General features: G+C 38.5%; 1 protein-coding gene across 2 annotated transcripts; it reads right to left on the bottom strand.

Annotated features, from left to right (window-relative positions):
• Positions 1–2701: 2701 nt before the first annotated feature.
• LOC115221690 (cyclin-dependent kinases regulatory subunit 1) lies at positions 2702–22498 on the bottom strand. Of its 2 annotated transcripts, none has more exons than XM_029791896.2 (4): positions 22091–22498; positions 10335–10414; positions 7049–7176; positions 2702–3395 (listed from the first exon to the last, which is right to left on the bottom strand). In XM_029791896.2, exons 2-4 carry the CDS (start codon positions 10391–10393, stop codon positions 3319–3321), a joined length of 264 nt encoding a protein of 87 aa, XP_029647756.1. In that variant the 5' UTR covers positions 10394–10414; positions 22091–22498; the 3' UTR covers positions 2702–3318. The 2 variants fall into 2 exon arrangements, with proteins under 2 accessions (XP_029647756.1, XP_029647755.1); XM_029791895.2 differs by lacking the exon at positions 22091–22498 and adding an exon at positions 20326–20507.
• Positions 22499–23128: the final 630 nt, after the last annotated feature.

Here is a 23128-nt window from a genome sequence, read left to right as displayed (position 1 = left end):
CACACACACACATACATATATATCTGTATATATAAAGGTATCCTTTACGTATGTTGCTTATCTTATCTGAGGTTACATAAAATTATGCAAAATTAATAATTCATGTGGTTCTTTATAGCAATAAGTAGAATCATAAACAAATAAAAGATATATATAAATGAATATATAATCTCATCAAAAATTAGGTTTCTTATATAATCTCATAAAATATTTAGGCTTCAGATCTAATCTTATAACTCAGATACAGATATAGCCGTGTGGTTAGAGAGATTGCTTTGTCAACACATGAGTTGATGTTCAATCCCACTGTGCGGTACATTGGGCAAATGTTCCTTACTGCTTTTTTGAATCAACCAAAATCTTATGAAGGTGGTAGATGTGGTTGCTAGCTAAGATGTTTACTTCGAAACATGGTCTTGGATTTGATCCAATTGCACAGTGCTTTGAACAAATGTCTGCTAATATAGCCTCTGATCGACCAAATCTTTATATGAATTAACTTTGGTATCTGGAAACATTACGGAAGCTCATCAGCAGGGCCATTCCTGTCTTTGAGTGGCAGATTTAATTGTGTATGATATGTTATGGCACAACTGTTTTGGCACTGCCTAATTGTAAGTTGAACATCAATGATTATATTGAATTTAAAATCAGACATGCCAATGACACCAGATCTTTTTGTCTCCTTCTGCTCAATTTCAAGTGCAAGGTTACATAGAAGGGGTCCATCTACCCTATTTCTGTAGCAAAATGGCCAGCAGGGATCTATTTGGATGCTGTGAATAACCCCTTCTTACTACAGCCAAATCTACCTAAATACAATATTAACTTTCCACTGCTATACCTACACCTGCTCTTCAACGTCTCCAAAATATATCAACCTATCAAGTCACACAGCACAGCACTCACAAAACTACCCATGCTGGTTCTGAACAGTTCATCACTATTCTTCCTCACTTATTGCCAGATCACCATTAAAGAGACAAGAATTTCTGGAATTCATTATGAATCTGAACACATTTTTCTTGACAGTGATGGACTTTCAACTAAATTTTGTCTTTTTCAAAAGGAAAGACTTCAAAATTGACAAGACAGCAATACCAAACTGCATAAACTTGTATATTACTTTATGTAAGAAGTTCTACAACCTCTCCATAGTAGTAGCAACTGGTCGAAATTTGTAAATTTTTCAGTTGTTTTTCTAATATAATATTCTATTATCTTTTAGTGGGGTTTATGGACTTACATTTAGAGTTTGTCTACAATTTCTCTTAAGCATTTTCAACATAACACAAGGGTTACTTTTCTCCATACATTCCAACCTATCATCATCATCGTTTAACATCCACCTTCCATGCTAGCATGGGTTGGACGATTTGACTGAGGACTGGCGAACCAGATGGCTGCACCAGGCTCCAGTCTGATCTGGCAGAGTTTCTACAGCTGGATGCCCTTCCTAATGCCAACCACTCCGAGAGTGTAGTGGGTGCTTTAACGTGCCACTGGCACGAGGGCCAGTCTGGCGGTACTGCCAACGGCCACACTCGAAAATGGTGTTTTTTATGTGCCACCTGCACAGGAGTCAGTCCAGGGGCACTGGTAACGACCTCGCTCGAATGTTTTGTTCACGTGCCAGTAAGGCAATGCTGGTAACGATCATGCTCAACAGGTGCTTTTTATGTGCCCACTGGCACGGAAGCCAGACAGCTGCTCTGGCAGTGATCCTGCTTGGATGGAGCTGTTAGTGCTCCACTGGCACGGGTGCCAGTCAACAAATTTGTTTCAATTTCGATTTCACCTGCCCCAACAGGTAAAATTCAGATACTATAATTATGGCTCCAATTTGCTTGATTCCACTGAATGGCACCATGGGAAAGTGTCTTCTACCATAGCCTTGAGTTGACTAATGCTTTGTGAGTGAAATTTAATTGACAGAAGCTTATCATGTATGTATGTTTTTTCTTTGGGATTTATTTTAAGTTTATTTCTTCGCAGAATTCAAGTCAATCACAAACAAACTGGCAAGGCACTTGGTTTAAAATCAAGACAGCTCTTGGTGTTGGTGGATATCTAAATTGGCTGGTATGTGCATGTATGTGTGTATTTGGATAAAGTTGCACTAATGTAGAGTGTGCATAACACTTTAGAACATAGGTATTTTCTTCTATCTTTTACTTGTTTCAGTGATGTGTCAGAATGGTAACTGAGTCAAATGATAAAATAAATGCCAGACTAAAATAAGTGCTAGAATTACTATGATTGTGGAAAAATCCCTGAATATAGTGCTCTAGCTTGACCACAGCCCAATTACTGGAACCAGTGAAATAAAAGAATAAAAATTCAAGAAATCTGCTTAAAAATATGCTGATGGGTGAGAAACGTATATATTTTTACTGTTTGAAAACTCAGTCACTGAATACTGTTTAATAGTTGCATAGTCTACAAAGAGCCATTTACCACCACCATCATCAGCATTGCCACTGCCAACATTTGCCTCTTTATAGATATTTGTGTGGGCTAGTACTCTCTACATTAAAGTTTTTGAAAAATTACTAAAGAAATTAAGGACTTATGTAACAAAATTATCTTGGACTTTGGTTCATCATCAGACACGTTCTTACTCATTGATAACACAATGTTTTGTTGATATATTTTAATCCTTACATAAAATTTTCTTTTGAAAAGGGGTTTAAAATATAAGTTTTGTATTTGGTTTAAATATTTTATTTCAAAGAAATATAATTTTACTAAACACTAGTGTCTCCTTGACATTTGCTGTTCCTTTGAGAGCTTATAATGCCCTGAGGAGATGCTGCTGCACAGGTTGTGAGCATCTGTGTTAGAAGAACAAATAAAAAAAGGAAATAAAATGGAAATATAAAAAAAAAATGTATGATGTTGATATGATTTGTCTTGTTCAGTTTTTATAAGAAGGAATGGAGATCAAACATAAAATATTCAGTGAAACAACACTTAGCAAAAACTTAACATATGACAAGAAACATTTCCAGGGAAAATACCAGCAGCCAGCAAAGATGTCTTGACTTCAAGCTAATGAAGGTTAATTTGGAAAGCGAAAAAAAAAAAAAAAAAAAAAACTTATTCAATACTGTTGCTATTATTGGATTAGAATCAAATCAGGAACTGTCTCTGTTCCAATTTTAAATACTAGGAGAAATATATTTCAGCCTGAAAGAATAAAATGGGAAATTCTGTGGTAGCTGACTGCTGGTGCTACTGGTGGTGATGGTGGCAAGATAGCCGAGTGAGTAAGTGACATATACACATCTTCAGGAGATTTTAACATAAATCCAGCCATTACTCCCCTGGCTTGTTCACATGCTGCGGTTTTTCACGTAATGGCACTGGACGCCGAAACAGCAATACATGAGGCTCTATGGAAATATAACAGTAAAGAAAATTATTAAATGAACACACATGCATTATTAGCACAAACATACATACATACATACTACTACTACTACTACATCATCATCATCATCATCGTCGTCATCGTTTAACGTCCGCTTTCCATGCTAGCATGGGTTGGACGATTTGATTGAGGGCTGGCGAACCAGATGGCTGCACCAGGCTTCAATCTAGATCTGGCAGAGTTTCTACAGCTGGATGCCCTTCCTAAAACCAACCACTCCGAGAGTGTAGTGGGTGCTTTTACATGCCACTGGCACAGGTGCCAGTAAGGCGATGCTGGTAACAATCACGCTCGAATGGTGCCTTTTGCATGCCACCGGCATGGAGGCCAGTTAGCCGAGTACCCTTTTTAAATTGGAAATCCCACAGCAATATACAATTGTCAACCTAAAAGTGTTGAAAATGTTGAGATTTATGAATCACTACTTTCAAAATGTAAACATCATGTTGAATAAGCAATGGGTTTGAGAAGTGGTGGAATCTATAACAGTACCACCTCTTCTATCAGCCCACTTCCCTCATATCACTCTCTCATTCCTCATCATGATACTCATTTTGTTCCTTTAGAATTTCTTTATCAATAATCATCTCGTAGCTCTCTCTCTCTCTCTCTCTATTCTTTTCCTCTATCACTCTTGTTCTCTTTCATTACTTTCTCCTTTATCACTCTCTCTAGTTCTCTTTTAAACCTGTCAAGGAATAAGATAACTCTATAGTGTTGGTAAATGAATGAATATAGAGAGGACTCTTTGGTTTGGTCTTGCAAGGGAAAAGATTACCTCTTTAGTGCTTGTACATCATCATCATCATCGTTTAACGTCCGTTTTCTGTGCTAGCACGGGTTGGACGGTTCGACCAGGGTCTGGGAAGCCAGGAGGCTGCCCTTCCTAATGCCAACCACTCCATAAGTGTAGTGGGTGCTTTTTACGTGCCAGGGGAGGCTAGCAGTGGCCACATTTGTTAGTGCTTTTTACTTGCCACTGGCACAGAAGCCACTCAAGGCGGTGCTGGAATCGGCCACATTCGGATGGTGCTTTTTACGTGCCACCGGCACAGGTATCGCAACTACTACTTCCATTTGATATTTATTTTGATGTTGATGTACTTGACTCAATAGCTCCCCTCAAGTACAGCAGGTCATGTGCCACATTTGGATGGTGCTTTTTACGTGCCGCCGGCACAGGTATCATAACTACAATTTCCATTTGATATTTATTTCGATATTGATGTACTTGACTCAATAGGTCTCCTCAAGCACAGCAGGTCACCCTACGATCCAAGGTAAGCACAGCAGGTCGTTGCACCCAGTACACTATAAAGTAGTTGGTGAATGAACAGAGACAACAAAGGTTAGAGAGGACCTCTTCAGTCTTGTCAGGAACCAGAGAACCTCTCTAGAGCAGGTGCCAATAGACACATTCAGTAAAGGGATTAGTGGTAGAATGGGCATCCAGCAGCAGAAAACATGCCAAAATTGGAACATATGCATGATAATTGGTCCCCAGCCAGTGTAAGAGAGCAGTAGCACCAAATAAGAACTTAGTCTATGACAACCCATCCAACTCACATGAGCATGAAGCAGACATAAAAAGATGAGAATAAATGATAATGATAATTAGATAAGGACCGTGATGATGACATAGACAACAAGTCCCAGTTCAGAAAGTTAACACTTCAATATGTAATTATGGATCTAAAATTAAGTGGTTAAAGTATTGTTGAGATTAATAAATTGGTATTTGCATAATGTGAAGGTGCATGGCTCAGTAGTTAGAGCATTGGGCTCACAATCATGAAGTAGTGAGTTCAATTCCTGGACCTGGCTGTATGTTGTGTTCTTGAGCAAAGCACTTTATTTCACATTGCTCCAGTTCACCCAGCTGTAGAAATGAGCTGCAACATCACTGGTGCCAAGCTGTATCGGCCTTTGCCTTTCCTTTGAATAACACTGGTGGCGTGGAAATGGGAGGCCAGTATGCATGGGCGACAGCTGGTCTTCCATAAACAACTTCGCCTGGACTTGTGCCTTGGAGGGGTTGCTCATGACCAAAAGAGGTTTTTACCCTTTTATTTGCAGAACATTGCCAAACTTGAACATCAGTTTGGATGAATAAGTCAGTTAAGACTATGAGGCAAGAAAAGTAATTGGACTATCAAGGACAGTTGCAGTGAGGCTAAAATTATCTAGCAAAGTAGGGCAGGTGCTATTCAACTGCACTGTCAGTTACACAAAACTACTATTAGACCATCTCCTGATTCATGATCAGACTACTGTCTTGTTAGTAGTGAAGGTGCATGGCTCAGTGGTTAGAGCGTCGCGCTTACAATCATGAGGTTGTGAGTTCAAATCCCAGACCTGGCTGCGTGTTGTGTTCTTGAGCAAGACACTTTATTTCTCGTTGTTCCAGTTCACTCAGCTATAGAAATGAGTTGCGACATCACTGGTGCGAAGCTGTATCAACCTTTGCCTTTGCCTTGGATAACACTGGTGGCGTGGAGAGGGGAGGCCGGTATGCATGGGCGACTGCTGGTCTTCCATAAACAACCTTGCCTGGACTTGTCCCGGGGAGGGTAACTTTCTAGGTGCAATCCCATGGTCAGTCATGACCAAAGTGAATCTCAACTGTCTTATTTAATCAGTTATCCCCAAAACAGGAATCATTTGCTGTGCTAACATCTCAAAACAGCTCATCATCTAAGACTTACATTAGAGTGATGCTCACATCAGCAGAACAGTGCTACTGCTGCAGCACACATACACACTAAGAGCATAGATCACACTCAAAAGAAAACCATATCAATGATTCCCTGATCAATATGCTTCAATCCCTAGTTCACATGCTGCATCATTTTACTCCCTCTTCTACCACTATTACAGTGACCTCTACTCTTCCAAACTAGCTAGTTGTACACTCTCACACACTCACTCATCTTTCCATCACCTCTCTCACTCAAGACCACTTGACCTATATGTCACTCATCCTCTTGTTACCTCCTTGATCCATACTAAATATTTATCCAGTCCATAATTCTCAGAACTGCAACCACTGGGATTCTGCCCTTGCCTACACTAGAGCCCTCAACCTACATGTATCTAAACTGAATACCTATTTCTTTACTACCCACAAGGGGCTAAACACAGAGAGGACAAACAAGGACAGACAAACGGATTAAGTTGATTATATCGACCCCAGTGCGTAACTAGTACTTATTTAATCGACCCTGAAAGGATGAAAGGCAAAGTCGACCTCAGTGGAATTTGAACTCAGAACGTAGCAACAGACGAAATACCGCTAAGCATTTCGCCCAGCGTGCTAACATCTCTGCCAGCTCACCGCTTTGACTGATTTCACCTGTCTAAGAAGGCTAACAAGGGCTATGGGCACCACACCTCCTTTCACTAACCCACAATTTTAATTAAAAAAAAAAAAGAACCAGTGGGTTGATTAAATAATTAAATTACATACCTAATTGAGATGAACAATAAATCTTAGTGGTAATCAACATATAAGATATCTTCTGACTAACACAGTAATTGTTTGTAGTATAAAGTAAATAACAAAATTATTAAAAGAGGAAATAAGGAGTATGAAATTTTGAAGACAGTAACACAAACCTGGAGAATGCACCATGTAATGAATCCATCCTGGAGATTGCTGCACTCCAAGGTTACGCCACTCAGTTTCTGTCATTAAGTGGTTTTTGGGCACAAGTTTTGCAATATCACTGGGTAAGATTACATGTCTGAAAAAAAGGGGGAAGAAGAATTAAAAGTGGGTTGTATTGTTATTGTTTGACACACAGCAGTTGGAATACAGTATACATCATCATCATTGTTTTAATGTCTTCTTTTCTTTGCTTGCATGGGTTAGAGTTTACTGAAGCAGATTTTCTACAGCCAGACTCACCTTTCACCTGTTTGTGTGACAGTGATACTTATTTACAACCATCATGTGTATGTCTGTGTGTCTTTTATCTTTTACTAATTTCGATCATTAGATTGTGGCTATGGTGAGGCAGCGACCTTGGAGAATTTTTCAATTGAATGAATTGACCCAAGTACTTATAGTTTTTAAGCCTGGTACTTATTTTATCATCTCTTTGGCTGAACCACTAAGTTATGGGGATGTAAACACACCAGCATCAGTTGTCAAGCGATGTTGGGGGGACAAACACAAACATATACAAACACACTCACACACACATGCACACACACACACACACACACATATATATATATACATATATACGATGGGCTTTTTTCAGTTTCTGTCTACCAAATCCACTCACAAGGCTTTAGTTGGCCCGAGGCTATAGTAGAAGACAAGGTGCCACACAGTGGGACTGAACCCGGAACCATGTGGTTCGTAAGCAAGCTACTTACGATACAGCCACTCCTACGCCTATACACACACACACATCACACACATACATACATACAACAGGCTTCTTTTATTTTCTGTCTATCAAATCCATTCATTTATAGGCAATTAAAACACACTTGAGGTGAAATATAGATAATTAAAACAGATACAAGATGAGATAAAAAAAAATCACATTACAACAAACTTGAGCTGATTACACAAATATAGTAAAAGAATAGGTTGTTTTAAAGAGAAATGTAAAACAACAAAGATAAGCTGCACCAGTTCAAGATATCTCTGTAAATGTAAAGATATTGTTCTGTCAGTCAGAAGTGTTCTTGATAGAAATTTGTGTTTTGTTTTCATTTTGTATGTCATCTTTATGTAAAAAATGAAACAAGGGGTGCTCTAACACCTGATTTTAATAATATCCATATAACATTATACACCACAAGGTGGAGTTCTTGTTGCATTGAAGTGGCTTATGTTCTTCAATGGGCTTGAGAGCTATGCCAACAGAGCACAAGATCCTAGTAGGATCTCCCATGCTGGACAGGTCAAAAGATACAAGTCAGATTAATACAGACCACCTCTTCCCAGGGGTAAAAATATGTTTGCATAGGGTCAACATCCCTACTTAGGAAAAGGCAAAGTTACAGAAGCATCAATGACAATTCAAAACTAACAAGACCTGAGAAACAAATCAAAAAGAATGGCTCAGAGTTGAGAGCAGTGGAAAAAAGTAAACACTGGTTTATGCTCTATAGGAAGCAAAGGGTTTAAGTAAGTAATATAACATAATTTTTGAGATATCTAATCTCATTCTTTATAGTTGAAATATTTTTCAGCATTTACATCTGCACTATGTTTCAATAAAAAATATCAAATCAATCAAAAATTAGCATGGATATAAATACTGAAAATATTTGAAGACCCCTGAGATATGCTGTGACTGTGAAGACTCGACAAATGAAGTGAGTTCATGGCTGGCAGGACGGCCTGCTGTGCTAACCTTGGATCGTAGAGTGACCCGCTGTTCTTGAGGAGACCTATTGAGTCAAGTATGTCAACATCAAAATAAAAATAAAATGGAAATTGTAATTAAGACACCTGTGCCGGTGACATGGAAAATTGTCATGTAATGGCTATTATAATATTACTATTTTTCTTTAAACATATATATATATACATCGATGAAGACAGCTTGTGTATAGATGATGAAGTTGCGTAAAGAAGTGTAGATCTCTAATTGTGAAGGGAACCTGTGGAAGAGGTAGATCTAGGAAGACGTGAGACAAGGTAGTGAAATATGATCTTCAGTTGTTGACTTTCATGGAGACAATGACAAATGACCAAGACTTCTGGTGATTTGCTGTGCTTGAGAAAACACATCAAGCTAAGTGAAATCATAGTTGTGGCTAACGCTGGTGACATGTAAAAACCATTTGTGCTGGTGACACATAAAAAGCCACTCATACTAGTGACACGTAAAAGGCATCCGTGCTGGTGACATGTAAAAGACATCTATGCTTGTAACATGTAAAAGGCATCCATGCTGGTGACACGTAAAAGGCATCTATGCTGGTGACATGTAAAAGGCATAAGTGCTGGTGACACGTAAAATGCATCCATGATGATGACATGTAAAAGGCATAAATGCTGGTGACACGTAAAAGGCATCCATGCTGGTGACACGTAAAAGGCACCCATGCTGGTGACACATAAAAGTCATCCATGCTGGTAACACGTAAAAGGTATCTGTGCTGGTGACACATAAAAGGCATCCATGCTGGTGACACGTAAAAGGCATCCGTGCTGGTGACATGTAAAAGGCATCCATGGTGGTGACACATAAAAGGCATCCATGCTGGTGACACGTAAAAGGCACTTGTGCCAGTGACACATAAAAGACAGCCTGTACACTCTGTAGAGTGTTTGGCACCAGGAAAGGCATCCAGTCATAGAAACCAAGCTGAAACAGACGCCTGGAACCTGGTGCTGCTCTCTATTTACTTTACTAGCTCTGATCAAATCAACTAACCCATGCCAGCATGGAAAACGAACATTAAATGATGATGATATATCTTTCTGTTAGGTTGTTTGATCAGACACATGTCCAACTAGGTAATGTAACATATATGTGGTTACGTATTTCTCAAACATGTGTAACCTTAGCATAATTCCCAAGCTGATTCAGAGTGATACAAGGGTTACAGGTACTTAACTTGAGGTCGGACCTTTAAGTCACAGGTGGAGTCCATCTGTCAGACTTCCAGTCAGTTTTGGGTACCTAATTTCATGCATGCATACATGCATGTATGTATCATTCAAGTGTCAATAATTCTGTATCAACCATCAGATATTACTATTGTTTGTCCAACTGTAGAGCATCTTTAAGAATCCTTAAGAATTCAAGCATTCAACTTGGTCATTTTTATCCCACAAGAGCATAGTATTTGAAATGCAAACAATGAACTATAAGCATTAATGCTAGATTAAGGATATTTTGAAAGTAAATGGTAATTGTACTTATCCAACCTGTATTCATATTTATCATCGTAATATCTCTCAGAGTAGGAAATCTGATCCGCTGGCATTTTGTTCAGCTTTCAAGGAACCTTCAGAGAAAAAAAGAATGTGCCAGAAAAAAAAAAAAAAATAAAATTCAACAAAATATTTGATACAAATCAATCAATCATCATCATCATCATCATCATCGTTTAACGTCCGCTTTCCATGCTAGCATGGGTTGGACGGTTCAACTGGGGTCTGGGAAGCCCGAAGGCTGCACCAGGCCAGTCAGATCTGGCAGTGTTTCTACAGCTGGATGCCCTTCCTAACGCCAACCACTCCAAGAGTGTAGTGGGTGATTTTATGTGCCACCGACACAGGTGCCAGACGAGGCTGGCAAACGGCCACGCTCGGATGGTGTTTTTTTATGTGCCACCGACACAGGTGCCAGACGATGCTGGCGAACGGCCACGCTCAGATGGTGTTTTTTATGTGCCACCGATCATTAAGTATAAATTAAAAAACACAATATCTTACCATAAGTTGTACAAAACAGATAAAGAGAAAATTTCAATCAGGATTATTAATTGTCCAATTCTTTCTCCCTGATCTACATGTCTGAGCTCTGAATACTTTCTTCATTGCCCTATATATAAGATAATATCTTTTCTGTACTGGTGTCAGCTGACTACGCACACTCCCTTGAAGTGACAGGCAAGTGAGATAATCTCTTTAGTACTGGAACCACAAAATGCACCCAGCATCCTTGTAAAGTGGTTGGCAAACTGAGCAGAGAATGCATAGAGTTATAAAACAGTCAGAAAACAGCACAGCTCCCATGACTTTAGGAAACATTTTTTCACGCTGAGAGTTGTTGAAGCATGGAACAAACTGCCAGCATCAGTTGTTAGTTGTCGGAGCACTGCATCCTTCAAAACTTCCATGCTTTCTGAGATTCGCCAACACTACACCTGATTTTCTCCCCTCAAGCATGTATCTGACTCATACACTGTTCGCTTTCCAGACATTTGTACATTACTGCATATACTTTATACGCACTGTCTGACAAGTTGTGGTGCACCTGAGCACTGTATACAATAATTTCATTATTATTATAAGATCCCTTTATTCAATTTCTCTAATGTTAGTGCCACTAAAGTGCACCCACTACACTCTATAAAGTGGTTAGTGATAGAAAGAGCATCTAATCATATAAACTAAGCCAAACCACAAGTATGAGCTTCAGTCTATGGAAGCAACAGCTTCCAATAGAAGATATTATGATGATGATGAATTTAATTGAAATATTAACTTGACTGAACAGAAACATCTCTAATAAAACAGTATATTCTGCAGGCTAGCAGAATCAATATCATGTTGGAGAAAATGCTTAGCCCTCTGGCTCTTTCCTTCCTGAATTCAAATGCTACCAAGGCTGACTTTGCCTTTCCTCCTTCCAGGGTCGATAAAATATATTATTTTAATGAATGAAGCTTAATCAAGTGAACTAGGAATATTTCAGGCATGGCAACACAGTTAAGACTTTCACTTTGCAATTGCATATTCAAGTTTGATGCCACTGCACAACACCCTGAGCAAGCATCTACCATAGCCCTGGGTTGACAAAGCCTGGTGAGTAAAATTTATTGGATGGAAACTGTGAAAATCTGTTAAGGACATCATTTCTGTTCTTCAGTGACAGATTTAATCTGTCACCCAATTTAGCACCAATATCTAACTGGATTCCTTTAGTAGACTCTGCTCTATTGCAAGTATTTAGGCCAGCCCCTTTTCTTCCTGCTATCAATGTCATAAGTCCTGAAAAGGGCTATGGGTGCTGTCCTTCTTCCTCTAAGTTATTAAAAAAAAGATGTGAAGACTAACAACCAGAGACTGCTGAGCCATTTACCACGTAGTCACAAGCATAAAATTCTTATTACTCAAACTAATGTTTTAACACAGTGCAAGGTACATAACTCTGCCGGCTTCAGTTTGTCTTTGTAAACAAAAAGTTCTGTAACCACACCACAAGTGATTGGTTTAGCAGTAGAAATGCTATCAGTTGTTCAAATGTTGATACATATATATATATAAATAGACTGTATGAAAACAAAAGGCTCAAAAATATACAAAAAAAATCAATGATTTTTAAAATGACTCTGCAATCTCATCGTAGTATGAAGTACAACATATAAATTAAATTATATTACTTTTTGTAGTCAAGTAAGAGAAAAATAAAAGGAAAAATTTTTCAATGTATTTTGAAGAAGTTCTTAACCAGATCAAACCGAAACTGTCGCTAGAAGCTAGGATCACCAAACATAGATTGACATATTTTGGTCATATTATGCGAAGAAAATCCCTGGAGAAGGACATCATGCTCGGAATGGTCAGTGGCAAAAGAGGAAGGGGCCGACCAAGAACCCACTGGCTTGACACCATCAAGATTGACACAGGAATGGCCATAGCCAATCTGAAAGAGGCGACCCAGGATAGAACTGGCTGGAGGACACTGATCCATCGAGTAACCGAGAGTCGACTTCGACTGAGCGGATAGATAGATAGATTTTGGTAACGTCAGTAGTCATTTATTAACAAACCACAGAATATAATTTCCATTAATAACTTCAATAATATATTTTTGTAAATAGTTTCATGCCAGCTTCCCTCCTTTTGAGTTTGGAGTATGCTGACAAAACACTGGGTGGGGGGAAATAACAATTTAGTCCAAGCAGAGGTGGTAGCCTTGCAGATTATCTCAGACCGATGAGGTAAATGCAGTTGTTGTTCAAACTGAGGTTAATACTGATCGAGCAGATCAATGATTATGATCCTCCTGTCTGTTATTCAGAGATCATCTTCTATCTCAATGTACTCTTTTACTCTTTCTTCTTGCTTCAGTCATTTGACTGCGGCCATGCTGGAGCACCGCCTTTAGTCAACCAAATCCACCCAGGACTTATTCTTTGTAAGCCTAGTACTTATTCTATCGGTCTCTTTTGCCGAACCGCTAAGTGACGGGGACGTAAACACACCACCATCGGTTGTCAAGCGATGTTGAGGAGACAAACACACACACAAACATATATATATATATACATTAATATGACGGGCTTCTTTCAGTTTCCATCAATCAAATCCACTCACAAGGTTTTGGTCAGCCCGAGGTTATAGCAGAAGACACTTGCCCAAGGTGCCACGCAGTGGGACTGAACTCGGAACCATGAAGTTCATAAGCAAGCTACTTACCACACAGCCACTCCTACACTTATATACTGTAGAAGGATATTGGGCTGTTATTTTTATGTAGATGATGGAGGGGTTTCGTTTATTTGGGTCAATAATAATGCTGAATATCCAGCTAAACCTAACAGATATGAAAGAAAATTGTTAATGACTGACTGGTACGTAAAGAAGGCAAGTGAATCAGGAGAAACTCCTAAGATACAACCTACTTAAAGGATTCGCGATAATGATGCTGATGTGTGACAGTAGAAACAACAGTTTCCAATTTAAGGTCTTTGAAAATCCTATTTTTCTCTTATGTTATGAGGTTACTAAGTAAATCAATATTTATTTCTTTGCTGCCCACAAGGGGCTATACACAGAGGGGACAAACGGATTTAGTGGATCATATCGACCCCAGTGCGTAACTGGCACTTATTTAATCAACCCCGAAAGGATGAAAGGCAAAGTCGACCTCAGCGGAATTTGAACACAGAATGTAACGGCAGACGAAATACGGCTACGCATTTCGCCCAGCGTGCTAACGTTTCTGCCAGCTTGCCACCCTCTAAGTAAATCAATATTGATATACTTCAAAACTTATGGCTCTTGGAAGAAAACAAATATAGATGGATATAAAATAAAACAGAAGAAGACAAAATATGTCCAATGAATTTGGCTATTTCAGCAGGATCTAACAAAGTTTGTTGCAATTAAACTGCAGATCTAATCAATGGATTCAAAACATATACAGAAGTCATGAACCAAAACAGTTGGCATTTTATTTATATTACATTATTATTATTCCACCAAGGTTGACTTTGCCTTTCATCCTAATATAATAAGTACCAGTTGAATACTGGGATCAATGTAATCAACACATCCCCCTTTTCTAAAAATGCTACCGTTGTGGCAAAATTTGAAACCATTATTGTCATTATTATTGAGTGAGAGAGCAGTGCATGCCACCAAAGTGACATTGGGGTACAAATATACAAAGACCAATATACCCATCATGATTACCTGACTGATAAAGGAACACCAGGCACATGCATCACAACCATATGTGCGCAACATGGTGATCCCACATCAAAGTAAACAGCACATCACCTTGCAGGTGGAGCCCAGTTAGAATTTTCTTCTGGTTGAGTAACCCATCCTGTGCAAAAGGTCCCTGAATAAGGGTTGTTTAAAGATGTTGAATGAAACACCCATGTTTCCAGAAGTGAATAATTAAAACTAAAAGAGTTCCTCTCAACACACAGCTACGATGCTTTCCAACTAATTCTGCTCATGATGAGAGATGCACATATCGTCAGCTACCAAGGGACATGCTTGACTGGTTAAGGTCAAACAACTGGCAAACAGATCTGTGGTATTGAGCAGAATATTTCATGTAGCCCATCTTTTATACAAAGACAAAACAATGTACATAACACTTCCAATCAGTTAAGATCAGAAGCCATGAGAGCTACTGCCTGGTATTGCATCAGGGCATCATTTCTTTCTTTATTATTATTATTTTTCATTTTGTATATCATGTACAAGTATTTATTCATCGTAATTTTATTTATTTTATTCATTTTAGAAAAACCAAAGTGGCAAGCTGGCAGAAACGTTAGCACACTGGGCCAAATGCTTATCGGTATTTCGTCTGCCATTATGTTCTGAGTTCAAATTCCACCAAGGTCGACTTTGCCTTTCATTCTTTCAGGATCGATAAATTAAGTACCAGTTACACACTGGGGACGATGTAATCGACTTAACCCCTTTGTCTGTCCTTGTTTGTCCCCTCTATGTTTAGCCCCTTGTGGGAAGTAAAGAAATAGGTCTTTGACAATTCTGGAGCATTCTGGACTGATTTTGTGCATGACTTTTGGTCCACCCTGTATAATTATTAAGTATTCTGTATATAGACTTAAGTTCTAAGATGCATAGAGATGGTTACCTAGTTTCCAAGATGTATAAGTGACTGAAATTATAACATTCCTCCTAAAAGTGGTTCCAGGGGATTTCAGTGTGAAAGCATTAAAAGTTTCCAAGAATTGTTCAACACGAGAGCTAGAAGATAATCTTCTTCCATTTTAACTGCTGTCATAATTTTTAATAATTTTGTGATATAATATGCTTGTTGCTCAACAGACCTAAATAGTTTAACATCACAGAGCAAAATATATAACATGTTTCTAGAACAGATTCAAGTTTAGCATATCTGCAGTGCAACAACTTTTGGTCAGCTCCTCAGCAGCCAATTGTGCAGCAGAACTATTTGGTGTGTGTGTGGTGGGAGTAGATTACTAGAGGTTAGTTCTGGGGATGCTGAGCCTCGAAAGAGAAAACCCATCTAATTCATACCAGTATGAAAGAACTAACAAAAACTACTTGTAAAAACATCTTGACAAGTATTTCTCAAATTTCTACTGGCTGCAAATGCATTGGAATTGCACCCAAGTCTGCATCAAAATGGAATTTATGGTTATGGTGAAAGAGTGAACATATGTACTTTCTAACCATTTTTAATAAAACAGAATTGTCAAATATACAATTTAATCTGTTTGGTTTCATATCATCAACAGTTTCGCATCATATACATATGAAGGGGCACGGCCTAGTAGTTAGGGTGTTGACGTCATGATCATAAGGTCATTGGTTTGATTGCCAGACCAGGTGGAGCATTGTGTGCTGCAGCATTACACTCCATTTCATATTTCTTTATTGCCCACAAGGGGCTAAACATAGAGGGGACAAACAAAGACAAACACAGGGGTCAAGTCGATTACATCGACCCCAGTGCATAACTGGTACTTAATTTATCGATCCCGAAAAGAATGAAAGGCAAAGTCGACCTTGGCGGAATTTGAACTTAGAACGTAACAGCAGACAAAATACCTATTTCTTTACTACCCACAAGGGGCTAAATACAGAGGGGACAAACAAGGACAGACAAAGGGGTTAAGTCGATTACATCGACCCCAGTGCATAACTGGTACTAATTTATCGATCTAGAAAGGATGAAAGGCAAAGTCGACCTCGGCGGAATTTGAACTCAGAACATAACGGAGGACGAAATACTGATAAGCATTTCGTCCGGCGTGCTAACGTTTCTGCCAGCTTGCTGCCTTTTCACTCCATTTCATGTTGCTTTAGTTGAGTGGACTAGCTTCTTGTCAAGAGGAAAGTTACTATCAGTTGCCTAACACATCAGAAAACAAGAGGAGTGTCAGCTTAATGAGCCTGTAGGCTCAAGACAGACTTTAACATGGATGTGTGCATGTGTATCAACACCTACTCTTCCATGCTTGAATGGGGCAGACAGAATTTATTAAGGCAGATTTTAACAGTTGGACATCTTTCCTGTTTCCAAGCAAAGTAATATTTTTTCATGGCCAGACATGATTTTTAGAGAATACACGGTGTGATGGGTAAGCTGTCACCAGTTTACATTTTTAATTTGGCGCATGTGCATTGTTTATTATTGATTTTGTCGACTACACAGTATAGTAGGGTCAGTTGGGCACTGTCTGTGATAAAACCAGCACCATGACACAGTTCACTCTGCCAGAAATTTGGAAACAACATGCTGTACTGCTTGGCATTCACACTGGAAGCTCCAATATGAACAGATGGTGAACACACAGAACAAGCGTTGGCTTGCCATGTCCCCAAAACATGTACTGAGGGTGATAAAAATCAAACATCCAGTGAACACCATGGTGTTTCAAGTGATCACTGGTGATGGCAACATTATGCCTCCATTCATTTTCCCACACAGCCTCAGACTCAACACAGAGGCCTACATCAAGTGCCTGGAAGGAGGTAGTGCTGCCCCGAGTCAAGAGGGTGGCTGCTGGAAGACCCTGTCTGGCAACAGGGCTCTGCACCATGCCACACAAGCAAGAGAACCAAGTCTTGGCTGTCAGACAATTTCTACAACCACATCACCCGTAACATCTGACCACCTAACTCACCAGACTGCAACCTCCTTGATTATTATGTGTGGGGTGCAGTTGAGTGAGAGACCAACAAAACTCCTTGTAACTCCAAAGATGAACTTAAGGCAAAGATTATGGCAGCATTCACCAATTTAAACAAGAAGGCCATCCAGAAGAGTTGCAGGAGATTCTGAAGTTGTCTGGAGGCTACGGTTGAAGCCAATCATGATTTTATTGAATAAATTTACTCTTTAGTATTTCAAGATATTTTTATGTAATTTTGGTAAATATATCTGTTAAAATGAGATGTCAGTGTTATTTTCAATTTTGCGTAATTTAGATGACATATTCACTGCACTGTGTGTGTATATTCAGATGCACATACATAGCACTATCCTATAATCAAGGGATTCATCATCACCATCGTTTAACGTCCGCTTTCCATGCTAGCATGGGTTGGACGATTTGACTGAGGGCTGGCAAACCAGATGGCTGCATCATGCTCCAATCTTGATCTGGCAGAATTTCTACAGCTGGATGCCCTTCCTAACGCCAACCACTCTGAGAATGTAGCGGGTGCTTTTATGTGCCACCGGCACGGAGGCCAGTCAGGCGGTACTGGCAATGACTTCGCTTGAATCTTTTTTTGCAATAAGAAATAAAGGTGTTAGTCCAAACCCAGCCCAGATGTGTAAACACAGAGCACTTGAAGATGATTGAACACTAAGTCATTTGCAAAATACCAGGCAAGTACATGAAAGATGACCATGGTTGATACTAGAATTTAAATTATTATTTCACCATTGAACATTTTGTCTTTTATTCATCTATTGATTCAGTTGAGTAGTGGGAACCAAGACATGATTTTTTTTTTCTAATTTTGGCATAAGGCCAGCAATTTTGTTGGGAGGATGACATCAACCTCAGTACTTCACTGGTATTTTATCAACCCACCAAAAGGATGAAAGGCAAATCTGACCTTGGCAGTTTGGAATTTAGAATGTAAAGAGCTGGGGGAAATGCTGCTAAGCATTTCATCCACCTTAATGGTTTCAGATTTTGGCACAAGGCTAGCAATTTTAGGTGGATGTGGTTAGTTGAATCAATCAATTCCAGAGTTCAACTGATACTTATTTTATTGACTCCGAAAGGATAAAAGGCAAAGTCAAATCAGCAGAATTTGAACTCAGAATGTAAGCAGCTGGAAGAAATACTGCAAAACATGTTCCAAAGTTCTGAATTCTCCCTTAAAACCTTTATTATTTAAACAGGCCCGGTCACACCTCTCACACATACCCTGCAATGTCATCCATAAAATAAGCAATCACATCGTCACAATCTCTAAGCTATGAGATAATGCATGATTGGTTACATTTGACAGAGTAATCTGACTACTGAAGGGTTCTAGTAAAAGTCTATTTTGAGCTAATCCTTCCTCCTCAACTCTCCAATCTACATATAACAGAGTTCATATAAATTAAACTAGATAATAAATAAACTTTGGTATAATTATGTTCTTGGTGTAGTCAGGATCATAAAATGAAAAGTAAAGTTATTCAGTGTGGTAGTTTCAAGTTGAATGGTTGGAATGGTAGACTGAGGAATTAAATGTGTGAGAGCATACAGCTTTATCCAAGTATCTTTTGAGTTCAAATCATGCTAGATAGGATTTATCAATCATCTGAGGCTGATGTAAAAAAAGAAATGTTTAGTGCATCAACTGGAGCAATTCACTAAATTATTCGTTCTCCTTGAATCAATGTGAGATAACATTTCAGTAAGAAACTGAGTAAAATCATGTTCATTCGAACTCTCTCAGAAAGAAAAATATTATTCGCATCTCTATGTACAATGCACAAAACAATAAGGTGATGTAAAAATCTTTCATGGGTGCTAGTTTTATCCCAAATATATTCCCAGTGAAAAATCTCGGCACTCAGTTTATTGACCATTGAGAAACGAAGGACTATGTTGAATAAGGAAATATTTAAACAAATAATAATTAGAAAACAGTAAATGATTCCGGTATGCTATTTCCCCAATTTATAAATCACACTGGTAAGAATAGATTAAAAACAAATTCTAAATCCATAGTAACACACACTAAAAAGTAAAAGGCTCGTAAAGGGCGATCAAGTATTGATTCCGGCCATTTAAGAGAGTAGCCTCGTGGTTTCTCCAGGAAAGTGTACATGCTAAATGTCTAAATTTCTTTCACCAACTTCAAAACTACAGTATTACAACTTTGGTCGCCCGTCTCCATGTTTGTTTATATAAACTGGTGAACATTGAAGCAGGAACATTCTTGAACAGTTCCAAAATTGCATAATAATCGGTGGATCCAAACAAAAGTGGTTGCAATCAGCTTAGATTTAGTGTTCCATTTAATTTTAAACAACACAACTGTCAAAAGGCTTATAAACAAAGATAACGATACCGAGGGATGGGATGAAAAAAAGAAATCATTATTAGTTTGACGGGTGTGTGCAACTATATTTATATTTATTAAAATCTGATATTACTGTTGCTACTAGAGTTGGAGTAATATGAAACTAATTAGCAACAAATAATATCTCAAACTTTTGATATATATATAATCTATGTGCATCGCGTACACATTTCTCCTGTTTATAAACACAAATATACGGATGCATATATATATATATATATATATATAATTGGCTACTTTTAATGAGCTATGTAAAATGCTTTTTACGGTAAATAGAGTGGGAGTTCTATAAGAGATCAATAAAACAAGGTAGGAAAAAAGTCCCTGAGAGAAACGATGGATCTCAGCTTTTGTTATTGTAAAATGTGACAGATAACGATTCTAAGTTACACACAGTTAAGACGACACTCACCAGTAAAAGTGGAGAATTTTTTTGTTTTGTATTTTTCAAATCAATTCAGAATAAAATGGAAGATCTTTCAGTATTAGAAGGAATGGAAATCCGGAAAGAAAGCAGGAGTAAACTCTGCGAGTGCGTTGCAAACGAAGTTAACTTTATTGGAGCGCATGCTCTGAATTCTCGCGCGCATTTTTTTGCAGTTGATAAACAGTGGATACAAGGGACATTACTCTCATTGACTAATTTGATGGCTAATGAAATTTTATTTTATTTCCTTCAGTCATTCAATTCTAATGTAGACATACAGCTGCACACACGTAGAAAGCGGCGGGGACCGTCGCTTAAATCGACTCCAGCTCTTTTTTCTTGTTTTTATTCTATCGATCCCGGCAGGTCTGAACTCAGAACGTAAAGTACTGTCACTAAATAAAGCAAATCATTTTGTCCTACGCTCTTTTAATTGTCTTGCCACTTGAAGCCAGTTACACAGATAGAAGTGAAAACGACTACAGAATGTATTGTCTTATCAAGGTTCCTTTATCACCTGAAATTAAGGATTCATTGAAATAACGAAGTGTGCAATACTTGAATATGAATTCCAAATTTCTGTTTAGATTGAGGACCATCCAGAAATCGTAGTCGTTGCACAGGGCTAGGCCAACTCCGGTGATTCGGGTCTTTTGTATAAAAAAAATCCTTCCAGCCATGACGACTCCTTTTTTAACGACTACTCTGAGCAGTGTTTTCTTCGCTTTTTTTAAATTTTAAGACAATAGGGTGAGATATGATTTCTTTTCTAGTAGTCCCCTCGTTGGCTCATTACTAAGAATTAAACAGAGGAAGTATATTTCACTTTCCTGGAAGAAACAAAGAGGGGATTCGTGAAAAAAAGGCGTTCTGACACAGTTCATCGGGAAATTTATCAGATAAGTTTTAAACAAATTGAAAATATAAAGTAAAACGTTAATAATATATAAGAAGTTTGGTTTTGATTAAAGTTATACTTTGTAAACAATGACAAAGTATTTCTTTTATTGTTAGATTGTTAAGGGAAATAGAATACAACTGGTGCTAGTATAATATGCGGTCTGGAGGCGCAATGGCCCAGTGGTTAGGGCAGCGGACACGCGGTCATAGGATTGCGGTTTCGATTCCCAGACCGGGCGTTGTGAGTGATTATTGAGCGAAAACACCTAAAGCTCCACGAGGCTCCGGCACAACTTTCTCTCACTCTTACTTCCTGTTTCTGTCGTACCTGTATTTCAAAGGGCCGGCCTTGTCACTCTCTGTGTCACGCTGAATATCCCCGAGAACTACGTTAAGGGTACACGTGTCTGTGGAGTGCTCAGCCACTTACACGTTAACTTCACGAGCAGGCTGTTCCGTTGATTCGGATCAACCGGAACCCTCGTCGTCGTGCTTCCACAATATGCGGTTTACGACGCTGTCAAACAGGGTTATCTACCTTATCTTTCAGATATTTCCAGATATTTCAGAGATTAAAAAAACTTCAGATATTTCAGAGATAAAACACTTCGTACTTTATAAAGGAATTACACAAATAAGAAAAACAGAATCTTATATTATTTTATATGATAAAGAAATTACACAGGTGAATCAAGACAATTCATTTTAACAATAAACGTCTCATGTCATGGATACACACACCTCGAAGCACATATTGTACCAATCAGGTATTGTATTTTTAGATTTTCCTGTCAGAGTCATTGCTATGTTCATGGGTATATCCATAATAAAGAAAAATATTAGTTCTCACTCAGGCTCAGCTTGCAGTTTAATTTGTAAATGTCCATATAATGGGAAAATTGGTTTCCTTTACAAACTGAACGGAAAGTTTGACACTTCTTTCGAGGACAACGAAGTACAGGCCTGGATTGTTCACCTCTGCCACGCTTTTGTTTTTCCTGCATGACAGCACCGCATCGATGGCAGGGATTTGCTTCTTCTTGAGTATCCAGTTGATTGTAATCTTTTAAAAATGTGACTGCTGTTTCCTCTATCAAGATGACACGTATATAAAAATCTTTCAATACAAGGTAAACTTCAAGTAGAAAGGTGAGGTGATGACGATTAGTTTTTAAGGTAGATAACTCTGGCTATACTGTTTGACAACGTGTAGACCGCACAGTATACTAGCACCAAACTCGGTAAACACAAATGAAAGAGCATTAAATGAAAATTGCCATCTGTATGTCATACCAAATGCATACAGATCGCCAGAAGGCATAATACTGTGATAAAATATTTTAATAGACTCGTATTAAAAATACAATTTATATCGAAGCGAGACGAACATCGTCACAGCAGTGATTCACGAAAACGAGACTTGTTTCACCTTTGTCGAGGCTTGTCAATGCCGAGCAGTCGATTGTCACCGGTTTAAACGGAATTCATCTGGAGGAGTTGTGGAGACTAACAAGAAATTATAAAAGCAGCATGAGCTACTAAATGTGTAATGTTAGTATATATGAACGACAAAGCACAAATGAGCTAAAACCTAGATATAAGAAGAGTCAGATGTTGAGTACAAGAGGGAAGATAGTATTGATACAAGTATGAAATGCACATGGAACATGTCAACTTCATAATAAAGAGCTAGGCACACAAAGTGGATGGAAACTGTGACAGAAGGAGGTCCAGGAAAATATGGAACGAAATAGAATACATGACCTCATAAAGGAAATAATAAAAGACCGTGATGACTGGCAACATGCGGTGCTGTAGAACACACTCAAGCATGGCGAAAAGAACATAAAAATAATAGTAGTGATGAAAGTTGAGTCGTCGTCGTCAT

The sequence above is a fragment of the Octopus sinensis genome, linkage group LG18 (genome assembly GCF_006345805.1).
Source record: "Octopus sinensis linkage group LG18, ASM634580v1, whole genome shotgun sequence".
Taxonomy (NCBI): Eukaryota; Metazoa; Mollusca; class Cephalopoda; order Octopoda; family Octopodidae; genus Octopus; species Octopus sinensis.
The sequence above is the reverse complement of the archived record's forward strand: the minus strand, read 5'-3'. Positions and strand labels throughout refer to the sequence as shown.

Bases quoted from the DNA above. Each gene is read 5' to 3' on its own strand.
- LOC115221690 (XM_029791896.2), bottom strand. From the start codon at position 10,393: ATGCCAGCGGATCAGATTTCCTACTCTGAGAGATATTACGATGATAAA. The intron at 7,177-10,334 runs GTTGGATAAGTA...CCTTTTTTTCAG, and splicing joins GATGATAAATATGAATACAG to ACATGTAATCTTACCCAGTG. The intron at 3,396-7,048 runs GTTTGTGTTACT...ATATTTCCATAG, and splicing joins TTACATGGTGCATTCTCCAG to AGCCTCATGTATTGCTGTTT.